General features: G+C 50.8%; 1 protein-coding gene across 1 annotated transcript in view; it reads right to left on the bottom strand.

Moving 5' to 3' along the window:
• Positions 1-12,098, bottom strand: part of LOC119232511 (acid-sensing ion channel 2-like) — a 254,924-nt gene extending 242,826 nt beyond the window's left edge. Inside the window, exon 1 of the mRNA XM_037494546.1 lies at positions 10,244-12,098. Within this exon, the coding sequence (XP_037350443.1) occupies positions 10,244-10,957 (714 nt within the window). The 5' untranslated portion in view covers positions 10,958-12,098. The remainder of the gene's footprint in view (positions 1-10,243) is intronic.
• Between the last annotated feature and the right edge of the window lie 7,910 nt (positions 12,099-20,008).

The raw sequence follows: 20,008 nt of genomic DNA, 5'->3' as shown, positions 1-20,008 counted from the left end.
CAGGGTCTAGAAGTCTTTCTTGGAAGAAGCGAGAGGTGTCACCTGTTAATAACAACAATGAGGATGACTGTGAGAGCTCACAGTTATTTAGCATGTATATACACATTGCGTCTTTATATTTCAGAGTATAGGCACTTCCTGTATTTATACTCAGTTTTTTTCCACCAGGACTATACTGTCGCCTTGCGGGAGGCAGCATTGGGAGCGGCACAGGATGGAGGAAAGACAATTCAAAGTCCAAATAGAGAGAAATAGAGAGAGAGAGCGAGAGAGGCCTAGAGGGGCTTACACTTCAGGGAGTATAGCGCCTATTTCCAGGGCAGTCTCACATTTATTGGGTATCAGATTCAGGGAAGGTGGGCAAGTATGTGGAAGAATGCATGGAGGAATGTGCATGGTGGGGATGTGGATTGGGGAACCATAATAATCTGGCATAAGCTAGGGAAGTGAATAGGGGCTGTTGCCTGGAGTCTCCATTGTTGCTGCTGATGAAAACATCCTATCTCTAGTCCCTGTTTACACTTAACTTCCTGTCCAGGCAGTTTAGCTGGTTATGCCAGTCTGGCCATAATATCTGCCTGCTGTTTTCAGCAGATAGCTTCATACCAAGACTTTTGTCCTGGTGAGAGGCCCCTGCCTGACTCTACATTTTAGCTTGATCAGCAGGAACTCTGGGCACCAAGACAAATCCTGAGTACAAGGGAGCTGGGGAATCCACACTGTATCACAGCTTACTCTCAAAACATAATTTGTGAATGAATTAATATATTTTCTTTAAGTTTCACATCAACCCTGCAAAGAAGATATGATTTCTGTTTTGCAAGTAGGGAACAAGAGCCACAGCAAAGCAGCTCCCCAACTTGGTAGGGCTGGATTTGAACTTGACTCCTGAAGCCACCATCTTCCTCCTCCATCAACAACCACCTTTGTAAGTTTCTGGGGTCTAAATTCCCAGTCTTGTGTGAATGTAAGCATGGATAAGATTCTCCCACATTAGCTGTTTTTCAATCTAGTTGTATGTGTGTTGTGAAATCTTTTCTTGGTTTTTGATCTCACCCTGGATTTTGGTCCAATTCCACCCAACTTGATTCACTATGTGAGTTCAGCTGTGTAGTAGAAAGTGTTCTGTCCAACAAAGGAGATTTGTGTTGGTTTTCTATAGCTATTATGACAAATTGCCGCAAATTTAGTAGCGTCAAATAACATATATTCACATAGTTCTGAAGGTCTGACTAACATCGAGGTGTTAGCAAGACTGCATTCTTTCTGCATTCTTTCTGGAGGGAAGACTGTTTCCTTGCCTTTTCTAGTTCCTGGACACTGCCTGTTTTCCTTGAATAGTGGTTCCTTCCTCCAGCTTCAAAGACATCAACAAAGTATCTTCAAATCTCTGTGTCTCTGACCTCTGCTTCTGGGGTTTCATCTTCTCTGACTCTGACTCTCTTACTTCTCTTTTATAAGGATCCTTGTGATGACACAGAACCCATTAGATAATCCAGGAAGATCTCCCTATCCCCAGACGCTTAGCTTAATCACATGTCCGCTATTCCTATTGCCATGCCACAGGTTCTGAGGATGAGAAAAGGAACATCTTTGAAGGGCTAGTATTCAGCCTACCACGTGGCCTTGCATTTTGGTTTGACTGGCACTCTATCTGGGTCCATGGTCCCTCTGTGGATCCTGTGCTGGTGTGGCAAGAAGGATTTCCCCAGGACAACAATGCCTCCAATATGCACATCTCTGGGTTTACTGGGGAGTCCAGCACTGCTCCCCAGGCACCCTTCTTTGCTCCACCCAAGAGGCCTGTCTCTAGTACACTTGTACAGAGCAGTGAGTGAGACATGACTGAGAGTCCACTGGTCCCTTCTCAGTGTTCACGGGATTTCAAGGAGCCCGCAGTCTTGTCCCTGCAAGTGTGGTCCATGAACCAGTAGCATCCATGCCACCTGGAAGCTTGTTAGAAATGTCCTACTCCTGGGCCTCCCCGGTGGTGCAGTGGTTGAGCGCTGGGTTGCGAAGCTGCCCGCAGCCTCTGCAGCGCCGGTTCAATCCCCTGCTGCTCCCCGGCACCAGAGGAGGGTCCCGCATGGCGCGCAGACCTCTCCTGCCACCCGCTGCTCCCCTCAGCAGTGTACTTCGGTCCTTCTGACTGCTCTGCTCCCCGCTCTGGCTCTGGTGAATTCTCTCACCCTCCCGCGCTTCTGACTGTGCCCAGTGCTTGTATAAATAAATAAAAATAAATCTTTAAAATTAAAAAAAAAAAAAAAAAAAGAAATGTCCCGCTCCAGACCTACCAAATCAGGAGACCTGGGCATGCTCCAGTTTGGAAAGCACTGCCCTAGAGGGTTCTCCATTCATTCACCGCTGATGGAATGTGCTGAAACTGACATGCCTGGGAAGAAGGGCAGTTCTCTGGGCAGAGACAAAGAAGGAACTCAACGCCTCTTAGCAGCCAGTTTAGGCACTGATTCTTTGCTGCAAGGCATTCATAAGACTGTTGATTTTTCCTAAAGAAAATCTTCCAGGGCAGGTGGAATCCCTTCAAGCCCACCAGGGAAGATGGGGGAAGGAGAGAGGTAGAGAGTAGCCTTAGAAGATCTGGATTGAAATTCCAGCTGTTTTCGGTTTCCACGCCTGCACCTCTGAGCACACCACCCCCCAATCTGAAGCTAGACAGGCAACAGGGTGCCAACATCCACCCTCTGTGGTTATAGGGACAAAATGAGATGGTAATGCACATTACGCTATTCTATCCAAGTAGAATAATTGAGACTTTATTGGTTAGAAATGCAGGGTTGTCTGGCAAAGATGCAATGGGATTTCTTTGTGGGGACAACCATGAGGTAGCACAAAAAACACTGACTTTAGAACTCTAAGATCGGGGTTTCTGTCTATGATTTGGATTAGTTGCTGAGCCACTGGGCCCCTCAGTTTCCTTATCTGTACCGGGGGAGGGAGGAAAGATTACTTTCCTCTCTGATCCATTGTGAGGATGTAATAATATAATGAAGGTACAAGTGCCTGGCAGAGAGTAGGAGCTCCAGAAATGTGTGTGAAATCAAAGGAAACAATTTACTAAGCAAATTAATAGTATAAACAATGGTGTCAGGGGAGATATTTGACATGCTCAGGAGAACAAACTTCCCCGGTGCGTTAGCAGACTCTATTTGTTTTACCAACAATTCATGTTCCAATTACGTGTGAGTCATCTATTTATTATCACGGGCCTGAGCCAGGACTGCAAGTTACCGATGTCCTTGGAAGAATGAAAATGGTAATTGAGCTCAGATATGGTCAAAAGAAAACCTTTTCACAACTCCAGAGTAGATGCCCCTTCCCAGTTCTACTTGCATGTAGTTGTTCGGCTGAGGGGACAACTGGGGACAAGACCTTGACCCTGTACTCTTGGAAAAGGTTTTCCTCAGGGCTGCAGGCTTCGGAACCCAGGATGAGTTCCAGCGCCTACATCACCTTGCACTGAAAGAAACCTCAAGTCAAGGCTTGAAAGATTGCGAGGGATCCCCTCTATGGAAGGGTTTGTTCTTATCAGCTTCTCTGAGTGATATAGAAAAGGACACAGGCTTTGAAACTGGACTGCCCTTTGGTTAAATCCTGACTTCGCTGCCCCTAGCTGTCTTTGTAAATCCCTGAGCCTCAGTTTCCATAATGCCCTCTGGATTCTGGCAAAGTTGATGTGACTGTCCATGTAACAGGGGCTCATTACACATCCCAGGCCGTCACATGCCCAGTCCCACTCTCTGCATTAAGCCCCATCCCACTGGTGAAACACAGTGACCTCTGCAGCCCCATTTACCACAAACAGAGTACCACAATGGTTGAATTTGTGGCCCAGAGCCTGGCACACAATAGGGGTTCAATTCGAGTTTAGTGATTGAATTTCTGAGTCATTGATTCAAACAAATCAGTCAGGACAATCAAAGCAACTGATACATGCAGTGAATGGCCTGGTGACTCCTCCAGCCCTTCTCAACTGAGCAGACATCTGATTGATATCTTCATGACTGGCCACCATGGCCCCCAAATAGCCACTCTTAGAATCAGCCTGATGTTGGTCAATTTGGTTATCCGCAGACCTGAGCAGAGTTTACATTTGATTCCCTAAACTAATTTCCCAGAAGTCAAATAACTAGTGGGGATCTTTTCATGTTCCTTGTATAAATGTCTATTTAATCACCATCCTGTCTCTAACACTTCAATAACTTGAACATTTCCCCCTTAATCACTGAAAGAAATGCTTGGCTGAAAAGCTCGGGCCAGCTGTAGTAGTTAAGCCCTATTTTCCCCCAACTGCTCGCTTGGATGGACAACTTTTCAGCTAAGTCCCATTGGTCATTTGGTTCATGTTTTCATTTCGTAGAGGAAGGCCCTGAGACCAAAGTCACATGGCTGGTCAGGGCAGAACTGAGACCAGTGTGGCCTTCTCAGGTCACCCGCCTCCTGCCGTTGGCGCTACTCCTTCCCCGGGCAGCTATGCATTCAGTTGCATGCACCTTTGGGGTCACGGGCACTTGGCTTGGAACCCCAGGTTTGCTATCTGCTGGTCTGTAACTTTAGATGGACTAGAGACCCTTCTTGAGGTTCAGTTCCCCATCAGTAAAATGTGGGTGATCACAAAGCCTCCTAGGGCTACGGCGAGCAGAGAGGGCATGGACACATGAAGTATAGAGGCCTGGCACATTGCAGCTGCTTGGTGCTCCCTGCAAGTAATAATAATGGAAATAGCTCATATTTATTGAGTCTTCCTTGGTGCCAGAAATTGTTCTAAGCTCTTTACATGTATTACTCAATTACTCCTCTTTCTCTAAAGGCAAAAGTATTTTTCTTGCGCCCCTAAAGCCATCCATCCTCACAACTACTGGACTGCCCTGGCCTAGCACAGTTTCAGCAGAATTTGCTGATTTTAAACAATATGTTGCTGAAATCATTTCTTGTTTTCTGTCACTGGCTCCTAGCAGCCAGCCTGCTTGCTGTGACAAAGTGTGATGAAACCAAACGCTGTTTCCTTGGCTTTTAGTACATATGGCGAGAACAAAATCTGAACTCAAGGTTGATGCCTGCAAAGGAGAAGAGGAGATGGGAAAGGGTGCAGGGAGGACTGGCCTCTGATGCAGCAGGGGGTGGCAGCTGGGGGAGGGGGCACACAGATAAAGTCCCCTCTAGAGTCTAACAGTCAATAGTGAAAGAAGTGAGAGCTTTTGTTACTGGGTTCACAAAGTTGGTTTGGCTTCTAGGTGTTAACACATGGCATCACACTCCCCCACCCCATGCCCCCACCCAGCACATGCCACCCATCCTTGTAGCTATCTCAAACCACTCTCAGGCCCTAGAGAGCATGCTGAGATCTCACTGTTTCATACTCTGAATTCTCTCATTCGCACAGGCTGTCCCCTCCCTCCTTGTTGACCTTGGCACTTCTTCTTCAGGACTCAGTTCTGATGGAGCCACCTCCAAGAAGCCATGAGGGGTCTCAGTTGGATCTGGGTACTCCTCTGAGCCCACACAGCGCCTCTGCACACCCCTGGCATCTGTTCACACATCTCTTTCCCTAACAACACCTCAAGTTCATAGAGGACACACAACACACGTTATCTAATTCTATATCCCCTGTAGCTAGCACAGGGCTTGACACAGAGGCACTCAATAGACAGTGGTTGATTAAATGAGTGAACCAAGACCCCACTCAGCTAGGTGATCATGAGAAGGTATTATCATTATATTGTAATAATGATAACTGCTATCACCATGTACCAAGACTGTGCTGATCTCTTTATCCACAGAGTAACAATAGCTCATGAATGTTGATTACTGTCTATGTTCTGCACAGGCCAGTCACTGCAGACCTGTTATCTTCATCACAGTTCACCCAGGCTCAGAGAATAAAGCACCTGCCCGAGGCACACAGCTGAAGCCCCAAGCCCAGGTCCTCCTGACTCTTTCCCTGAGCCCTGCCTCCTCCCAGAGGGGGCCACTACTCCTGATTACTCTGTTTTGGCTCCTCTTCCCACCCTCTCAGTCCCCCTTTTGAGGCCCCAGTGTCTGGACAGACCAGCATCACACTTCTGCATACTGCCCAATTATTGGCCTCTGCAATGGTAGCGCTGTGACTTAGCCTTTAGGCTACCAGGGAGGCCCTACCTGCCCAATTAATGCGAAGGTTGTTTTCCTCTACCCCCAGGAAAACTCAGAAGGGCTGGAGTGTGCAGAGTCGGAGGTCCCTGCTGGTGCTAGGAAACAACACAGGCATTCAGCAGCAGGAGCTGCCTAGTCTGACAGCTGATGGTTAACCCTTACACAGCTGCCTCCTGAATGGGCCTGGAGAATTGATACCTCTCAACAATAATCTCCTCTACTGAGTTAATTTCCAGAACGTGAGACTAATAGATGGAAGGAGATTTTGGAGACAGCTAGCACATCCCCCAAAAGTCTCCTCTGGTGCTCTATGACTTACCTGTTGCACTAGTCCTTTCAGGTCTTGGAAGCACAGGAATCTGGGGAGAGCTTGACACCCTGCTCACTAATCTCCCCCAAAGGAATAAATACCAGAAATTGCCTGGGCATTTCCTCACTGGAAATGTATTCCACTGTATCCCCAGGAAAAATTAAGTCAAGAGTCTCGAAGTGGGTCACCCTGGATGACAAGAAATCTTGGGGTGAAGGTATTCATTCCCCAGACATTTTCCAAACACTTTCTACACTTCTGGCTCTGTGCTGGGTGCTGGAAACAGGAGGAACATCAGACAAGATTCCAGTCCAGATCCAAGGGGGAGACAGACAGATTGGCAGGTGTGATAACATATACCTATGTAAAGAGTGACACCTGAACAGGGTGGCAGAGGGGCAAAAAGGAGGAAAGCATCAGTAGTTTGGTGAAGGGGTGGAGGGTCAGGAAACAGCCAAAAGCAGAAGCCACAGGGCTGGGTACTAAAGGATGAGTAGGTGCCCCCAGACAGACAAAGCAGAAGTGGAGGCATTTGCAGTAGCAGTGGACGGCAGAGGACAAGAGGCTTGAGTGGAGGTTTAGCCATTGTGAGCTGTGCTTTAGAGCTTGAGTTTATGGTACAAGAGAGGTCATGGCAAGAGACAAGGACTTGGGGCAGGGACCTGATCCTAAGGACCTTGACCTCATCCTAAGGACAGGTGAACCACAGAAGGGTTGTTAGAAACAGAATGATAAACACTGTGTAGGACTTTAGAAAAACCACTCTGGCTATAGCGTGGAGGGTGGGATGCAGAGGGGAGGGACCAATCAGCTGGAGGACAAAAGACCAGCTAGGAGGTTGATGCCATTTAAGGCAAACATTTTTATGGGGACCCAACTTAGGAGCTTCACCCTCTTTATATATATGGACACACACACACACACACACACACACACACACACACACACACTTAATATGGTCTGTGCACTATTGCGATCTCCACTAGAGGGAGTAAGAAACTAAAGCACAGAGAGGCTAAGTTGCTTGTCCAAGGGCACACAGTAAGTGGTAGACTCCGGATTTGAACCACTGGTACAGCTTGAGCATCCATGTTCTTAACCATGACATTACAGCGCCACTCTGTCAATGATGAAGACTTGAGACAAGGCAGTGTGGTTACAGGAAAGTATTCTGGATGGGCCTGCCTCTGTATTTGGAGCTCCCCCGAAATAGCTTCTGGTTTCCACAGACAGAGGGGTATACTCTAATTCTGAGGCCCTTCGAAAAAACCTACAGTATGAAATGTTAAGGGGCTGGAAACTGCCAGGACAGGGCCTTGATGGGAAGCCACTAGGGGTCACTTGAGTCCCCAGGAACATTTACCTTTGGAAAATGGAGGTAATAGTTTTACTTGGGTGGGTATGTGCCTGCAAACTCTTCAGAGACAGGAAAGCAGAATACAGGGAGGAAAGAGACCCTCCTTTTTTCAACTCCTTAAGCACTGACACAAGCCATACCTGCCGGAGAGGGTGAGGTCAGGTGGCCCCTGAAGGTGCTGTGTTCTTGCAGGAAGAGATAGGCCCGGCCTAACAACATGTGGCCAAGGATATGACCCCCTGTGCCCCTGGAGTAGCTCCACTTTCCACCCTTCCAAAAACACTACTAGGAGGGACAGGTCTTGTTGGGGACTGGAAGGAGAGGCAACAATTCTACCCCAAAGGTCCTCAGAAGAAAGGCCGGGGATCAGTGAAAGCGGTTACATGTGTTTTCTGTGTAATGCATTTGGTTCTATGAAAAGTGGAACTTTGAACTTGCTGTCTCTGGACTTGGGATGATGTTTTAGAGCCTCATTTTCTCATCTTTAAAAATGGAATAAGGGCCTCCCTTGTGGTGCAGGGGTTAAAGAGTGCTGTCAAGCTATCACCAGGCACTGCAGCATGAGTTCGATCCCCGGTCGACCAGAGAAAAATTCACATGGTGCAGCAGATCTCTCCTGCCTCACCCGCTGCTCCTCTCAGCAGTGTATTTCAGAAGATCTGCCTGTTCTGCTCCTTACATTCTCTGGTGAATCCTCTCACCCCCCGTACCTCTGGCTTATACCCCAGTTCTTGTATGCATAAATAAATAGATCTTTAAAAAAATAAAATGGGAATAAAATTCATTGCTAATGTAGGATTGTGGTGAATGTCAAAAGTTAATCTTGGCGGCCGTCCTGTGCAGGATGATATTTGGTAGAGCATGTAGTACGACTTGGAGCTGGAGTCAGGGGCCACTGGTACTTGAATGTGACACTGAACTTCAATCTTACTCCAGGGACTGATAATTAGTGGTCAGAAAAAAAAAACAAAAACACAAGCAATAAGGTATCACTAAACACATTCTTTCATCTTTGTGGAACTCAGAATTCTGTTTGAAGATTGGAAAAAGTCACTTAGATGCATGTATTAATGATACCTGCTAGTAAGGCAGGGAAGCCAGCAATTAGGAATTCTCCAAAGAGAAGCTGAAAAGCCCTGAAAACAAGGAATGCTTTGAGAACAGACAATTCAGAGTTACCCTACATACACGCTTAAAACAAAGCAAGAAGGGCAAGACTGAAGCCAGGGTCATCATCCTAGTCTAGTCCCATCAGCCAATCAGAGGTCCGCCTGGCAGGCATCTGGGCCCACACCTGTTGGAACAGTGGCATCTCTTCACTAAACCAGAAAAAGCTTTGTCAGAGACGAGGCGGTCAAGCAATGAAGCATACGACGAGCTGGTAAAATCACCACCAGAGCATCACAAATAAACGCATGCAACAACCTTCCCTGCACCAGTGGGGATGTCCAAAACCACCTAAGGGGGATTTGCACACAAATGGCCGGACAGGCGCTCACCATGCTGGGGCTTGGCACCAGAACTTCTCCTAGGCAGACCGTGCAAGGCAGATACCTTCTGTCCGACAGCTGCGTTATCCAGACCCACAGCGTGGGGGAACCAGCACAGCAAATGGTTTACAAACCCCGAGCACAGCTTCTTCTGGCCCGGCTGCTCACATCACTATCTCTGCCAGCTGTATCCCCCACTGCAGGAGCTGGTTCCTCTAGACTGGGAGACCCAGACTCGCACTGTGGCCCCTTGTGGGGTCAAGAGCCGCACCAGTGCTCACCACTGCTCAGTTCCCCTGATGCTTAGCAAGCACTTTTAAAAAGTAGCAAAAAGGGTGGCTACCTCGCCCACCAAACTGCAGCTTCAGTGTTGGTTGATATTTTGGGAATTCCGTCCAACAACTCACTCTCCCCTCTCCTCCCCCAAATGGAAGTGTTTTGGAACTCTGGAGCTTTCAGCTGCTTAGGGCTTCTGCACGGTTCTCCTGATGGCCCATTTTTAAAAGAGCTTCCTATTGGCTTTTCAAGACAACAAGCTCACACTACAGACCAGCTTCCCTCTCTTCCCATCCCTTCACCTCCGCCTCAGGGCAGCTGCCTGGAGTCCTCTGGATCTGAGGGTGAGGCCCGGCAGGAGGGGGCTTAATATTCACAGAGGGCACCCTAATGGGCAGAGTTGAGGGGCTTGGAAGCTGACACTAGAAGGAGGTGAGCCAGGACAACCGGAGGAGGCAGCGCCTCCTCCAATTGTGTTCAACTTCCCACAGCCTGGAGAAGACTCAGGGGACCCACAAGCGGGTTAGGCCTTGACATCAAGGAGTGGTATCACCAGAGGGGGCCTGGTGGCAGGGCGGGGAGGCAAAGGGACCGGCCAGCCCCGGGACGCCGGAGAGAGGGAGGGAGGGAGGGAGAAGGTTCGCGCGGAGGGCAACTCACAGAGGAGAAGTTGTGCGGCCCGCAGAGCTCGCCGCGGTACTTGCAGGAGAGTAGCATGTCCTCGAGCTGGTGGCCCAGGCGGTCCATGAAGGCGGCGCTGATACCCTCGAAGTGGCGCGGCGGCAGGAAGAGGCGGAAGTCCGCCAGCTTGCGGAACCACTGGCGGCGCGGCTCGTCGCCCCGCAGCAGCTCGCTGACCAGCGGGCGCGCGGTGCGGTTGGGCAGCAGCAGCCCGAGCCAGTGGCCGGCGTAGTAGAGGTCCCCCTTGGAGAGGCGCGGGAAGCGCAGCGGGTTGTTGTTGCACACCGTGACGGCCGGGAAGGGCAGCTGGCGGCTCCACTCGCGGTGCACCCGCGTGTGCGAAGGGAAGCTGAGCCAGTAGAGCAGGCGGTTCGAGGACCAGGACAGCAGCAAGCCCAGGGACGTACAGAAGGCCAGCACCCACAGCGCCCGCCGCTGGAAGGAGCCCCCCGCCGCCGTGCGCCCGGCGCACATGTGCCGCAGCCCGTGCAGTTTAGCGCGGCTCAGCGACGGCCGCCCCCTGCGGGCGACCCCTGGCCCCTGCAGCGTCCGCTCGCGCTCGCCGCCCCTGCCGCCCCCGGGCTGCCCGGCCGCCGCCAACGCCGCGGGCGCCGGCTCCTCGCGCGCCATGCGGAAGCGTCCCGGGCCGGAGAGCGCGGCCGCGGGCAGCCGGGCTCCGCCGCTCCGGCTCATTCATTCAGCCCGCGGCTGGCGGCAGCGGCGGCGGCCCCGGCCGGGCGGAGCCGCCATGGGAGTCCGCAGCAGCAGTGGGAACAGCAGCAGCAGCGACCGCGCGCAGCCGGCGCCGGGAAAGCGTGCGCCCGAAAGGAGCTCCAGTGGCGCTGCATGCCCGCCCGGCGCCAACGCCGCCGCCTCCGCGAGCGCCCGCCGGGGACTGAGCGCCGCCGCGGCCCGCGCCCCTGGCCCGAGCCTCTTCCGAGGGCGTCCCAGGCGCCCCTGGAGCCCGGGCTTCCCGAGGGCCGTCCGGCGCCCGCCGCTACCTCCGGAGGGGCCCCGCCGGGCGCCGCCTCTCCAGTCCCCGGGCGCTGCGCCCGCCTCCCCTAGTTCTGGACCTCGGGGGACCCTGAGCTGAGCCCCCCCTGCTCCGCCTAACCCCAGCTTTTGCGTTGGCCCTGGGAGAGGGGCCACTCGGCCACCATGCCGGGGTTGGACATCCCGAAGGACCCCAGCAGCCCAGCCGGCAGCCCAGCGGTGCTGGGACACGGGAGAGAGGACGCCAGGGAACGAGCGCCCCCAGAGGAGCACCTCCGCTCGGGGCTCGGCGGGTGGGGTGGGTGTGTACCGGGGTGAGAGGTCGCCCCGCTAGCGGCTGCCCGCTTTCCCCTCCCTCCAGGACCCGCTCACTGCTCCCCGCGCTGCGCGCCGCCGAGACCTGCCGAGGCGCCCCGAGTCCTGTGTCCGAGTCCTGCGCGGCGGTGAGCCCGCTCTCGTCTGGGGCGGGGGCCGCCCAGGGCGCGCTGCCGGGGGCCGCCTGCGCTGGGCCCCCTCGGGGCTGCTGCCGGAGGAAGCGGGCGTCTGCCCGGAGTGCCCCGAGTCTCCAGAAGAGCCTGGCCTCCTGTCCCCTGCCTCTTTTCCTCCCTGCCCCGGCGTCGTCGGGAGCCGCGGACTGCGGAGCCCCGGCTACACCTCCCGGACTCCCGGCTCCGCTCGCCCTTCTCTCGAGGCTCAAGCCCGCGGCGGCGCGGCGCCGGCTGCGCTCCTCTCGCGGCGGCCCGGCCCTCCTCGGGCCTCGGGCGAACTTGGGCAGCGGCCGCCGACGCCGGCGCGGCGGGCTCCGAGCACCTGCTCCACCGCTCGCGGGCCCCGCGGCTCCGGAGGGCGGGGCGGTGGCGGCGAGCGCGGTGCGCTCCTGGAGACGCGGTGCTGACGCGCCCGACTCCTCCTCGCTGCATTTTAATTCCTGGCCACTGTGGCCGCTGCACACCGAGCGGGAAGCCTCTCGCTGGAGTCAGCCCGCCGGGCGGGGGGTGCCTGGTCCAGATGCGCCGGGGAGTGCGGGCTTGTGGAGATGCGGAGTAGTAGAAACGCTGTGTTTGTGTGGGGCCGTGTGTAACCGAGGGCGAGGGCGCTTCTGAGTGCTGGAAATGGGCGGTGGAGACAGTCGTAGTGGAGTGTGGCATTTGAGCAGTGGAGCGTGGTGGCCCGCGCTCAGTTGGGTAGGGTGTGTGTGTGTGTGTGTGTGTGTGTGTGCGCGCGCGCGCGCGCGCCTTTCTGGGTCTCCTAAACATGAGTTTCTTTACAGATGAGGTGCTGTGGTTATTTGAATGTGTGTGGAGTAGGACGTATCTGTGGTGATGTGTGTGTTCTCTCTGCGTGTGCACGCGTGATGGGTGATAGATATGAATGGGTGTGTTGATACGTGGATGGATATCAGGATTTCTGGATGTGGTGTGTGGTTCCTGTGCTTTGCCTTTGTGCGTGTTGTATAGATTAGAATGTGTGTTGAGGTGCTGGCAGCAGCCACTGGTTGTCTGGCAGGTTGGGCTTAGGGGAACAGCCTTTCCCCTGTCTCTTAGAAGCTTCCCTATGTGCCCCAGTCCCTTCCCTGAGGGTGTGCTGCTCACCTGCCCTGGTCTAGTCAGTCCAGCACAGCTCTTCTAAGAGAGGAGGAAGAAGGAGCATGGAGTGCTCTAGCGGCTGCTAGAGACAGAAGACGATCTCTGCCATTCTCCCAGCTGGTCACTAGCCCATGGACTGATGGCCCTTCCTGCCTGAACAGGCTCAGGATTGTCCACCCAGCCCTGGCACTTTTGGACACTTTCATCAGCCTTTTTAATGCTCTTCCTTGGCATGCTCAGGGGATAGGTGAAAGAGGGAGTAGAACGGCTAGTTCCATTTCACAGGTGAGACTAAGGAGGTCAAACAGTTGTCCAAGGTCATACAGCCTGTAAGTGGTGGGTCTGGGGTTCAGCACCCAGGGGCACCACAGGGCCTTACAATGTGGACTCTCCACTGAGTACCTCCAGGGCAGGGCAGGAATCCTGCGCCCATGGCTGCCTCGCAATGGGTGGTACCCAGTGGGTCTCAACACTTTTCCCCCAAATAATTGATTCCCTGAGGCCTTACTGGGACAGGTAACGCATTGAGTCCCATTATTCCATGGACTGAAAGAGTTTTCCAGACATTTTCCAGAAGGTCGATGGAGTTAGAGGAAGTGTGGAGGGATTCTGGCTGTGGGGGGTGGGGTGTCAAGAGAAGATGAGGGATTTGGGGGCTAGAGGATTTGGATTTGGGCCTGGAGTGGAATTTCACCAACTTCGTGATGATTTATTAAAGGCACTGTGGACAGACGATTGAAAGAATATCAAGTTTCTGAGTGATGGTAGGGTGGCCTTTCCCTCCACACTGACCAGGGGGGGCATCCAGCCAAGACAATTCTCTGCATCTGATCTCTGGAGAGGAGGACATCTGAGCTCCCCATACCCCACTCACTCACAACCCTCACCTATATGCACACACATGAATGCATACACACGCACATACACACCTGTCCCGGGAGATCCTTCTGATTCACCTCAGAACAAAGCTACTAATGTTGGGTTTTGCTGAAATTCTGCTTTGGATTTGCTTCCTTGAAGATATCTGTATGTCTGCTGCCATCTGTGTGTCTGAATCTGCCAGTTTCACAGGGCTCTCTCACAAAGGTACACAGTGCAATGCTCCCAGCCTGGTCCTGTAAGTCTGGGAGGGAAGCTGAGACTTGAAGAAAGAGAGAAACTGGGGGTGGGGGTCACGGAGAGACCCATCCTGGGCAAGGAGGGCTGACTGTGGGCTCAGCGTAGCTACTGATGAAGGCACCAGGGCGAGCAGACAACATGTCTAGCGGTCCTAGCTCTGGGCTGGCACCAAGCTCTCTGTCTGATAGACATCTTTACGTTTCTGATTTGTTCATTCGTTGTGGGCTTTTTCTTTCCTGGCGGTTTCCCCCTTGAAATGCACACATGCTACCTTGGTTGCCAGAGTGATTTCACTGCCATGGACTCTCTGGTTAATTCTCCAGATGGGCCACTTCTCCAGAGAAAGGAGGGATATAAGCTACAGGAGTCTAGGCACAGAAATCCAGAGGTAGACACCGGGATGTCTAGTGACCCCAAGCAATGCTCTCCAGCTCTCTTCATGGTGCATGTATGTGGCGTGCGGTCTCTGCTGCCTGAAATACTGCTGGCCAATGCTTTATCTAGCTCCATGAAGTTCTACTCTTCCTTCAAGTCTCAGCTTGCATCCACATATAGACTTCTTTGATTCACCTAGTCAAACTTGGGTCTTCTTTCACTCTGATCCCACTTCACCTTGGTTTGATACCTCCCTTAAAGCCCTTGTCATAGCCCCTTGTCCTTGCTTGTGTCCAGGCCTGAGTCTGAGCCATCACTCCTCTGACAGGGACTGCATCTCATTGGTGTTTGTGTCCCAACCTTTTTGCACAGTGCCTGGCACAGACACAGCACGCTGACAGAGACAGGGAGAGGGGGAAGGAGCCAAGATTCCTTGACTCTCTATATGCCCAGCATATAGACTCATAAATGTTTAATTTCTCACTCCAATGCTGCAGGGGAGATATTTTTGCTCTTTTCATAGTTGTTGAATCAAGGGTTCAGAGAGCAGGAATTGAATGAAGTTCTAACTCATTCCAAACCCCAAGATTTTCCCTCTCCATTGTGCTCCTTTCAAAAGATTAAGATAAGTAATAGTAATAATAAAAGAGTGCTATAAATTTGGGACTTCCTAAGCACAAGGGCCCGTTTTAAGTGACTTACACTAAAAACAAGCATCATAAGTATCCTTGTGAAATATAAATATATATGTTTGGTCTTCATCCCTTTTTAGGATCAGAGCTCCTCAAATCCTTGAAATTTCCTAAGTGAGGAAAACAACAAAGGTGCCTTTTTCTCTGTTTATGAGGTGACTTTTGAACCTGCCTACCGATGGGTGCTGGTTCATTCTAAGGAGAAACAACCTTAGGATGGGAGGGTTGGAACTTCCTACCCAGTCCCCACATCTATAGAGAGGGGAGAGGGCCTGGAGATTGAATCAATTTATGGCTAATGAGTTTATCAATCAGGACCCAGAGAACTTCAGGGCCGGTGACTCTGCGGACCTCTAGGGGGAGAATAGCCCTTCAGCAGAGGGCATGGAAGCCCACTGCCCTCCCCCCACACCTTGCCCTATGCAGCCCTTCCACCCCACTGTTTGAATTCCATCCTGTTATGATAAACTGGTGAGTGAGTAGGTAAAATATTCTCTGAGTTCTGTGAGTTGTTCTAGCAAATTGACTGAACCCAAGGAGGGGGTCCTGGGAACTTCTGGCTTCTAACCAGTTGGTCAGAAGCACTATATCGCTAACAGTTGGATTTGGGGCTGGTGTCTGAAGTAAGGGGGAAATCTTGTGGGGCTGAAACTTCAGCTTGTGAATCTGATGCTTTCTCCAGACAGACTGACTCAGGATTGAGTTAAATTGTAGGCTATCCAACCCAGTTAGTGACTGGAGATGTGGGGATGCCCCTCCCCTCCCACACATGCACACTAGAAACTGGGTCTCAGTAAAGTCCAAAACAGATTCTCAAAACAATCCTATGAAGTAATCACTATTATTTATCTACTTCAAAAAGCAGGAATCCTTACCACAGAGAGGCTGAGCTACTCACCCTGAGCCACAAAGCTACTAAGCAGCAGTCTTGGCCCACCCCCTGTGACCCCCAACCCTAGAACACACCATCTCGGTCCTCAGAGCAACACTGACACACAGTTCATGCGAATTAGCTTTCCCATCCTGGCAGACTCACTTGGCTGGAAAAAATAATTCACAAGGCAGAACATGAGGTGACCCACATAACTTATCCACCAAGAAATTAGAATTTAGCATTGTAATTCCCCAGTAATAAGCTTTTTTTTTTTTTTAAAAAAATCCCTTTTCTTGTTTATCTCCCAAACATCTGTTGCTCCCCACCTGGCATGCCAGGGTTCTATGTGATGCTGTGTGTGGGGGGAGGCTGCCTCAATAGTCACAGCCCACATTCCGGTGTGTCCCCACTACTGTGAACCATGTGCCCCTTCTCCTGTGAAATGAGTTTGTTGGGAAAAGGAGGTCAATTTAAGTCAAAGTGATGTTCTGTTTTCACAATACAATTTCAGGAGCTGACACTTTCGTGGGTTCAATCTGGTTTCACCAGAACCCCCACCCCCATATTCTGGTTCAGTTATGCCCACTATGGGGTCCCACATTGAGGGGTATGAGATACCATTACCCCACCTGCCTTAGGAATCCCTTCTGCAGGTTCCACCATCGACAGTGTACCGGTGACTCATTCTTTTCTGGAACATCCGGCAGCATTTCAAACTTCTTCCTTTCATCAAATTGGAATCTGTCTCCTTGCAAATTTCTCTCATTTCTACTAATTTATCCCTGGGCAATTCCACAAACTACATTTGATCTTTCTTTCACAGGGGAACCCTTCATTGCCTTTATGGAGTAATATCATCTCCAGGCTAAGGGGGACTCTAGTGTTCACCTAGTAAAATTTTCAAGATAGTCTTTTCTTCTCCAGGCTAGAGGTCACCAGTTGCTTCTCCTGTACTTTGTGCTCTTGGGATAGGCTCTTGTATGACGACTTCCTTAAAATATGACCCTCTAACCCTACAGGGTGAGCCCACAGTCCCTTTATATTGGACCTAGTCCCTTCTTCCAGCCTCCGTTCTTTCCTCTCATGGCCTTGGGTCCTTAATTGCCCTGTTACCCCAGGGATTGAGTGGCAATAATGGAAGGGAAGGGTGGGGACAGAAACGGGTGTTGGTGTGTCCTTCTAGAATGCTGAGTGCTCTGCTCTTTAGGACTCTGCTGCTTGCGGTGTGGAGTCAATACTGTGTTTAATATTTGAGTTAACTGATACTGTGGGGCTGGTGGGCTTTGGGGGATCTGCCTGTGAACCTTCAACTCTCTTTTCCTTCTTTCTTTTTTTTTTCCTGTCTCTGCTGTCCTTGGCTCTCTGTTACTTTGCCATCCACTTTCCTCCCTTCTCTTTTCTCCTCTTTTTTGCCTCACTTCTCTTGTTCCCAGTCTCTGCCAGAAGCTTAGCCCCTCTGAGACGTCCTTCTCCTATGCTGCCCAGGTCATCTGGGGCCACAGAGGTGAGTGCAGTGTCAGAGACCTAAGCAAGTGTCTGGTGGTCCTGCCGGGGTCTGTTCTGGTGAAGAGAGACCAAGGAGGACTTCTCCACCATGGTTGTGGCTCGTTTTCCCACCCCTTCCACCTTCCACTGTGGGCTGGCCGGGAGTGGCGTCTGCACAGTTATTCCTTCTCTTAGCAAAGTCGTGTTGTGTCACATTGGCCTCTTCTAGTTCTCTCTTTTGTGTTCTTTCTTAGACTCACAAGTTCTCTTTTTTTTTTTTTTTTTTGCCCTTTAATCATCCCTATTCTACTTGAGTTCAAGCTCTCAGCTGCCCATCCTCATGTCCATAAATCCCAGGGTTAAGGAGGCAAATGGGCTCATGAGCAGAAGAAAGATCAGGGGCTACAGGTCCAGGGCTAGGGTACAGGGCTGGCGGGCTCTTGCCCCACAGGCTGGGAAGGCGCTTTGGGAAGCAAGCGCTCCACCTACAGTGCAGAGTCCTGAGAGCTGGGGGCTGCATGTGAAATCCAGTTTATCTTCCTCCCCTCAGGGGGATGAAGCTGCAGTCCAGAGGGAAGAGACTTGCTGTAAATCATACAGATTGATACAGATAAACATGGAACCAGAATCCAGATTCCAACTTCTCGTCCATTTTCTGCTCACCTATTGAGATGACTTTTTAAAAATACATTTTGAGGGCCTCCCTGGTGGCGCAAGGGGTTAAGCACCACACTGTGGAGCAATTCACAGCCTCTGCAGCATGAGTTCGATCCCTGGCCGGCCAGAGAGAAACCCACATGGTACGGCAGACTTCTCCTGTCACGCCTGCTGCTCCCCTTGGCAGTGTATTTCAGTCAGTCTGCCTGTTCTGTTCCCCACTCTGTCTCTGGTGAATCCTCTCACCCCCTGGATCTCTGGCCTCTACCCCAGCTCTTGTATGCATAAATAAATAAATCTTAAAAAAAAATACATTTTGAAATCGATAATGTAGTCACATGGTTCAAAAAGGACCAAATGAGTGAAGAATCACGTTTTAAAAAAATTCTCTCTTTGTCCCCACCCCCAGTCACTCATTTTTCCTCGTTGGAAACAACCAGTGCTATCGATTTGTTGTGTAATGTGTTAGTGATATTCTATAAATATGCTTACACGTAATAGTCTCCATATGTCCTGCCATTCTTACACAAATGGTTACATCCCATGAATATAATTTACTAGAGTAATTGTATTTCCATGTTCTTCACACCTTTCCCACTGTTTTTTCAGTTATTTTATTGTTGTCTTCCTCTGGCATCTCATATCAGCTTTTGTTTTTCCTCAACTTCTCATTGTCCTGCTTTCCCATCCAAAAAGGACAGCAGGCCCAATGACAAGGTGAGTGTACAAAGTTTGCCATTTGATGAGCAGATTTTTCATTAACTCTTTGCCAGATGCTCTGATGGATGGGAGCTCTTATGTAGATTATCTCAAAGTGCAGATAATGCAAAAATATTTGTTTGCCTCTGAAGTATATTATAAGAAGTATTTACATAGAATTTAGTCTGGGGGTGATATTTTTCTTAGGTTAGTTACTACACACACTCACACATAAAATTGATTACACTGAACACACAGCTCCTGTTGGTTTGGGAAGACAGTCATCGATTTGGTTGGTGGAGAAAGTCAGTGTATGAGTATCAGTAGTTGTGTGTGTGTGTGTGTGTGTGTGTGTGTGTAGAAGAACTGGGGTCAGGGCCAGAGGAGCAGGGAATGAGAGGATTCACCAGAGACAGAGTGGGGAGCAGAACAGGTGGATCCTCTGAAATACACTGCTGAGGGGAGCAGCGGGCAAGACAGGAGAGGTCTGCTGCACCATGTGGGTCAGCTCCCTAGCCAGGGATCAACTCAGGCCATAGTGGTGATAGCGCTGAGACTTAACCCTTAGGCCACCAGGGAGGCCCAGTATAGAAGTTTCTGTGACTAAGAAACAGAGTGGGCAAAACATACCATGGAGAGAACCTGAATATGTCCATGCCAAAACTGATTGTAATGAACATGTAGTTGAATTTAGAAGAGGAAACTGATAGAGTTTGGTGACTTATCCTTGGTCACGGGGGTGTTGATGTGATGATGGTGATGACTGTGATGCTGATGGGTGATGGCGGTGGTGATGAAGATGGTAGTGGTGGTGATGTGATAACATTTGATGGCTGATGTTGATGGAGTGCCATGTGTCAACCACTGTGCTCAGTGACCCTGAGTTACTCATCAATCCTCATGGCTACTCTCTGAGCTAGGCACCATATCACAGCTTTCCTTCACAGGAGAAAACAGAGGCAGAGGTTGGATAAGTAACTTGTCCTGTCCGGGCTGGATTTAAACTCAGGTATTTTGGCACTGAGTACAAGGTCTTAGGTACGTTGGTTATAATTAGTGAATTACATTAATGACTTGTAGCTGATCTTCATTGAGTACTTAGTGTGCCATGTCTACTCAGACTTGCTCTCTGTACTAGCCTGCAGTGGGAGGTAGGGGGGCTTGGGTAAGAAAATGGATAATTTTAATGAACCATGATAAATGTTACACCAGAGAGGAGTAAAGTGTTGAGAGGGCCCAGAGGAGGGATCTGCCCTGGGTTGCT

The sequence above is a fragment of the Talpa occidentalis genome, unplaced genomic scaffold (genome assembly GCF_014898055.3).
Source record: "Talpa occidentalis isolate TD23 unplaced genomic scaffold, MPIMG_talOcc4v2.1 talOcc4.7, whole genome shotgun sequence".
NCBI classification, from domain to species: domain Eukaryota; kingdom Metazoa; phylum Chordata; class Mammalia; order Eulipotyphla; family Talpidae; genus Talpa; species Talpa occidentalis.
Note: the sequence above shows the minus strand (reverse complement) of the source record. Positions and strands in the feature narration are given on the sequence as shown.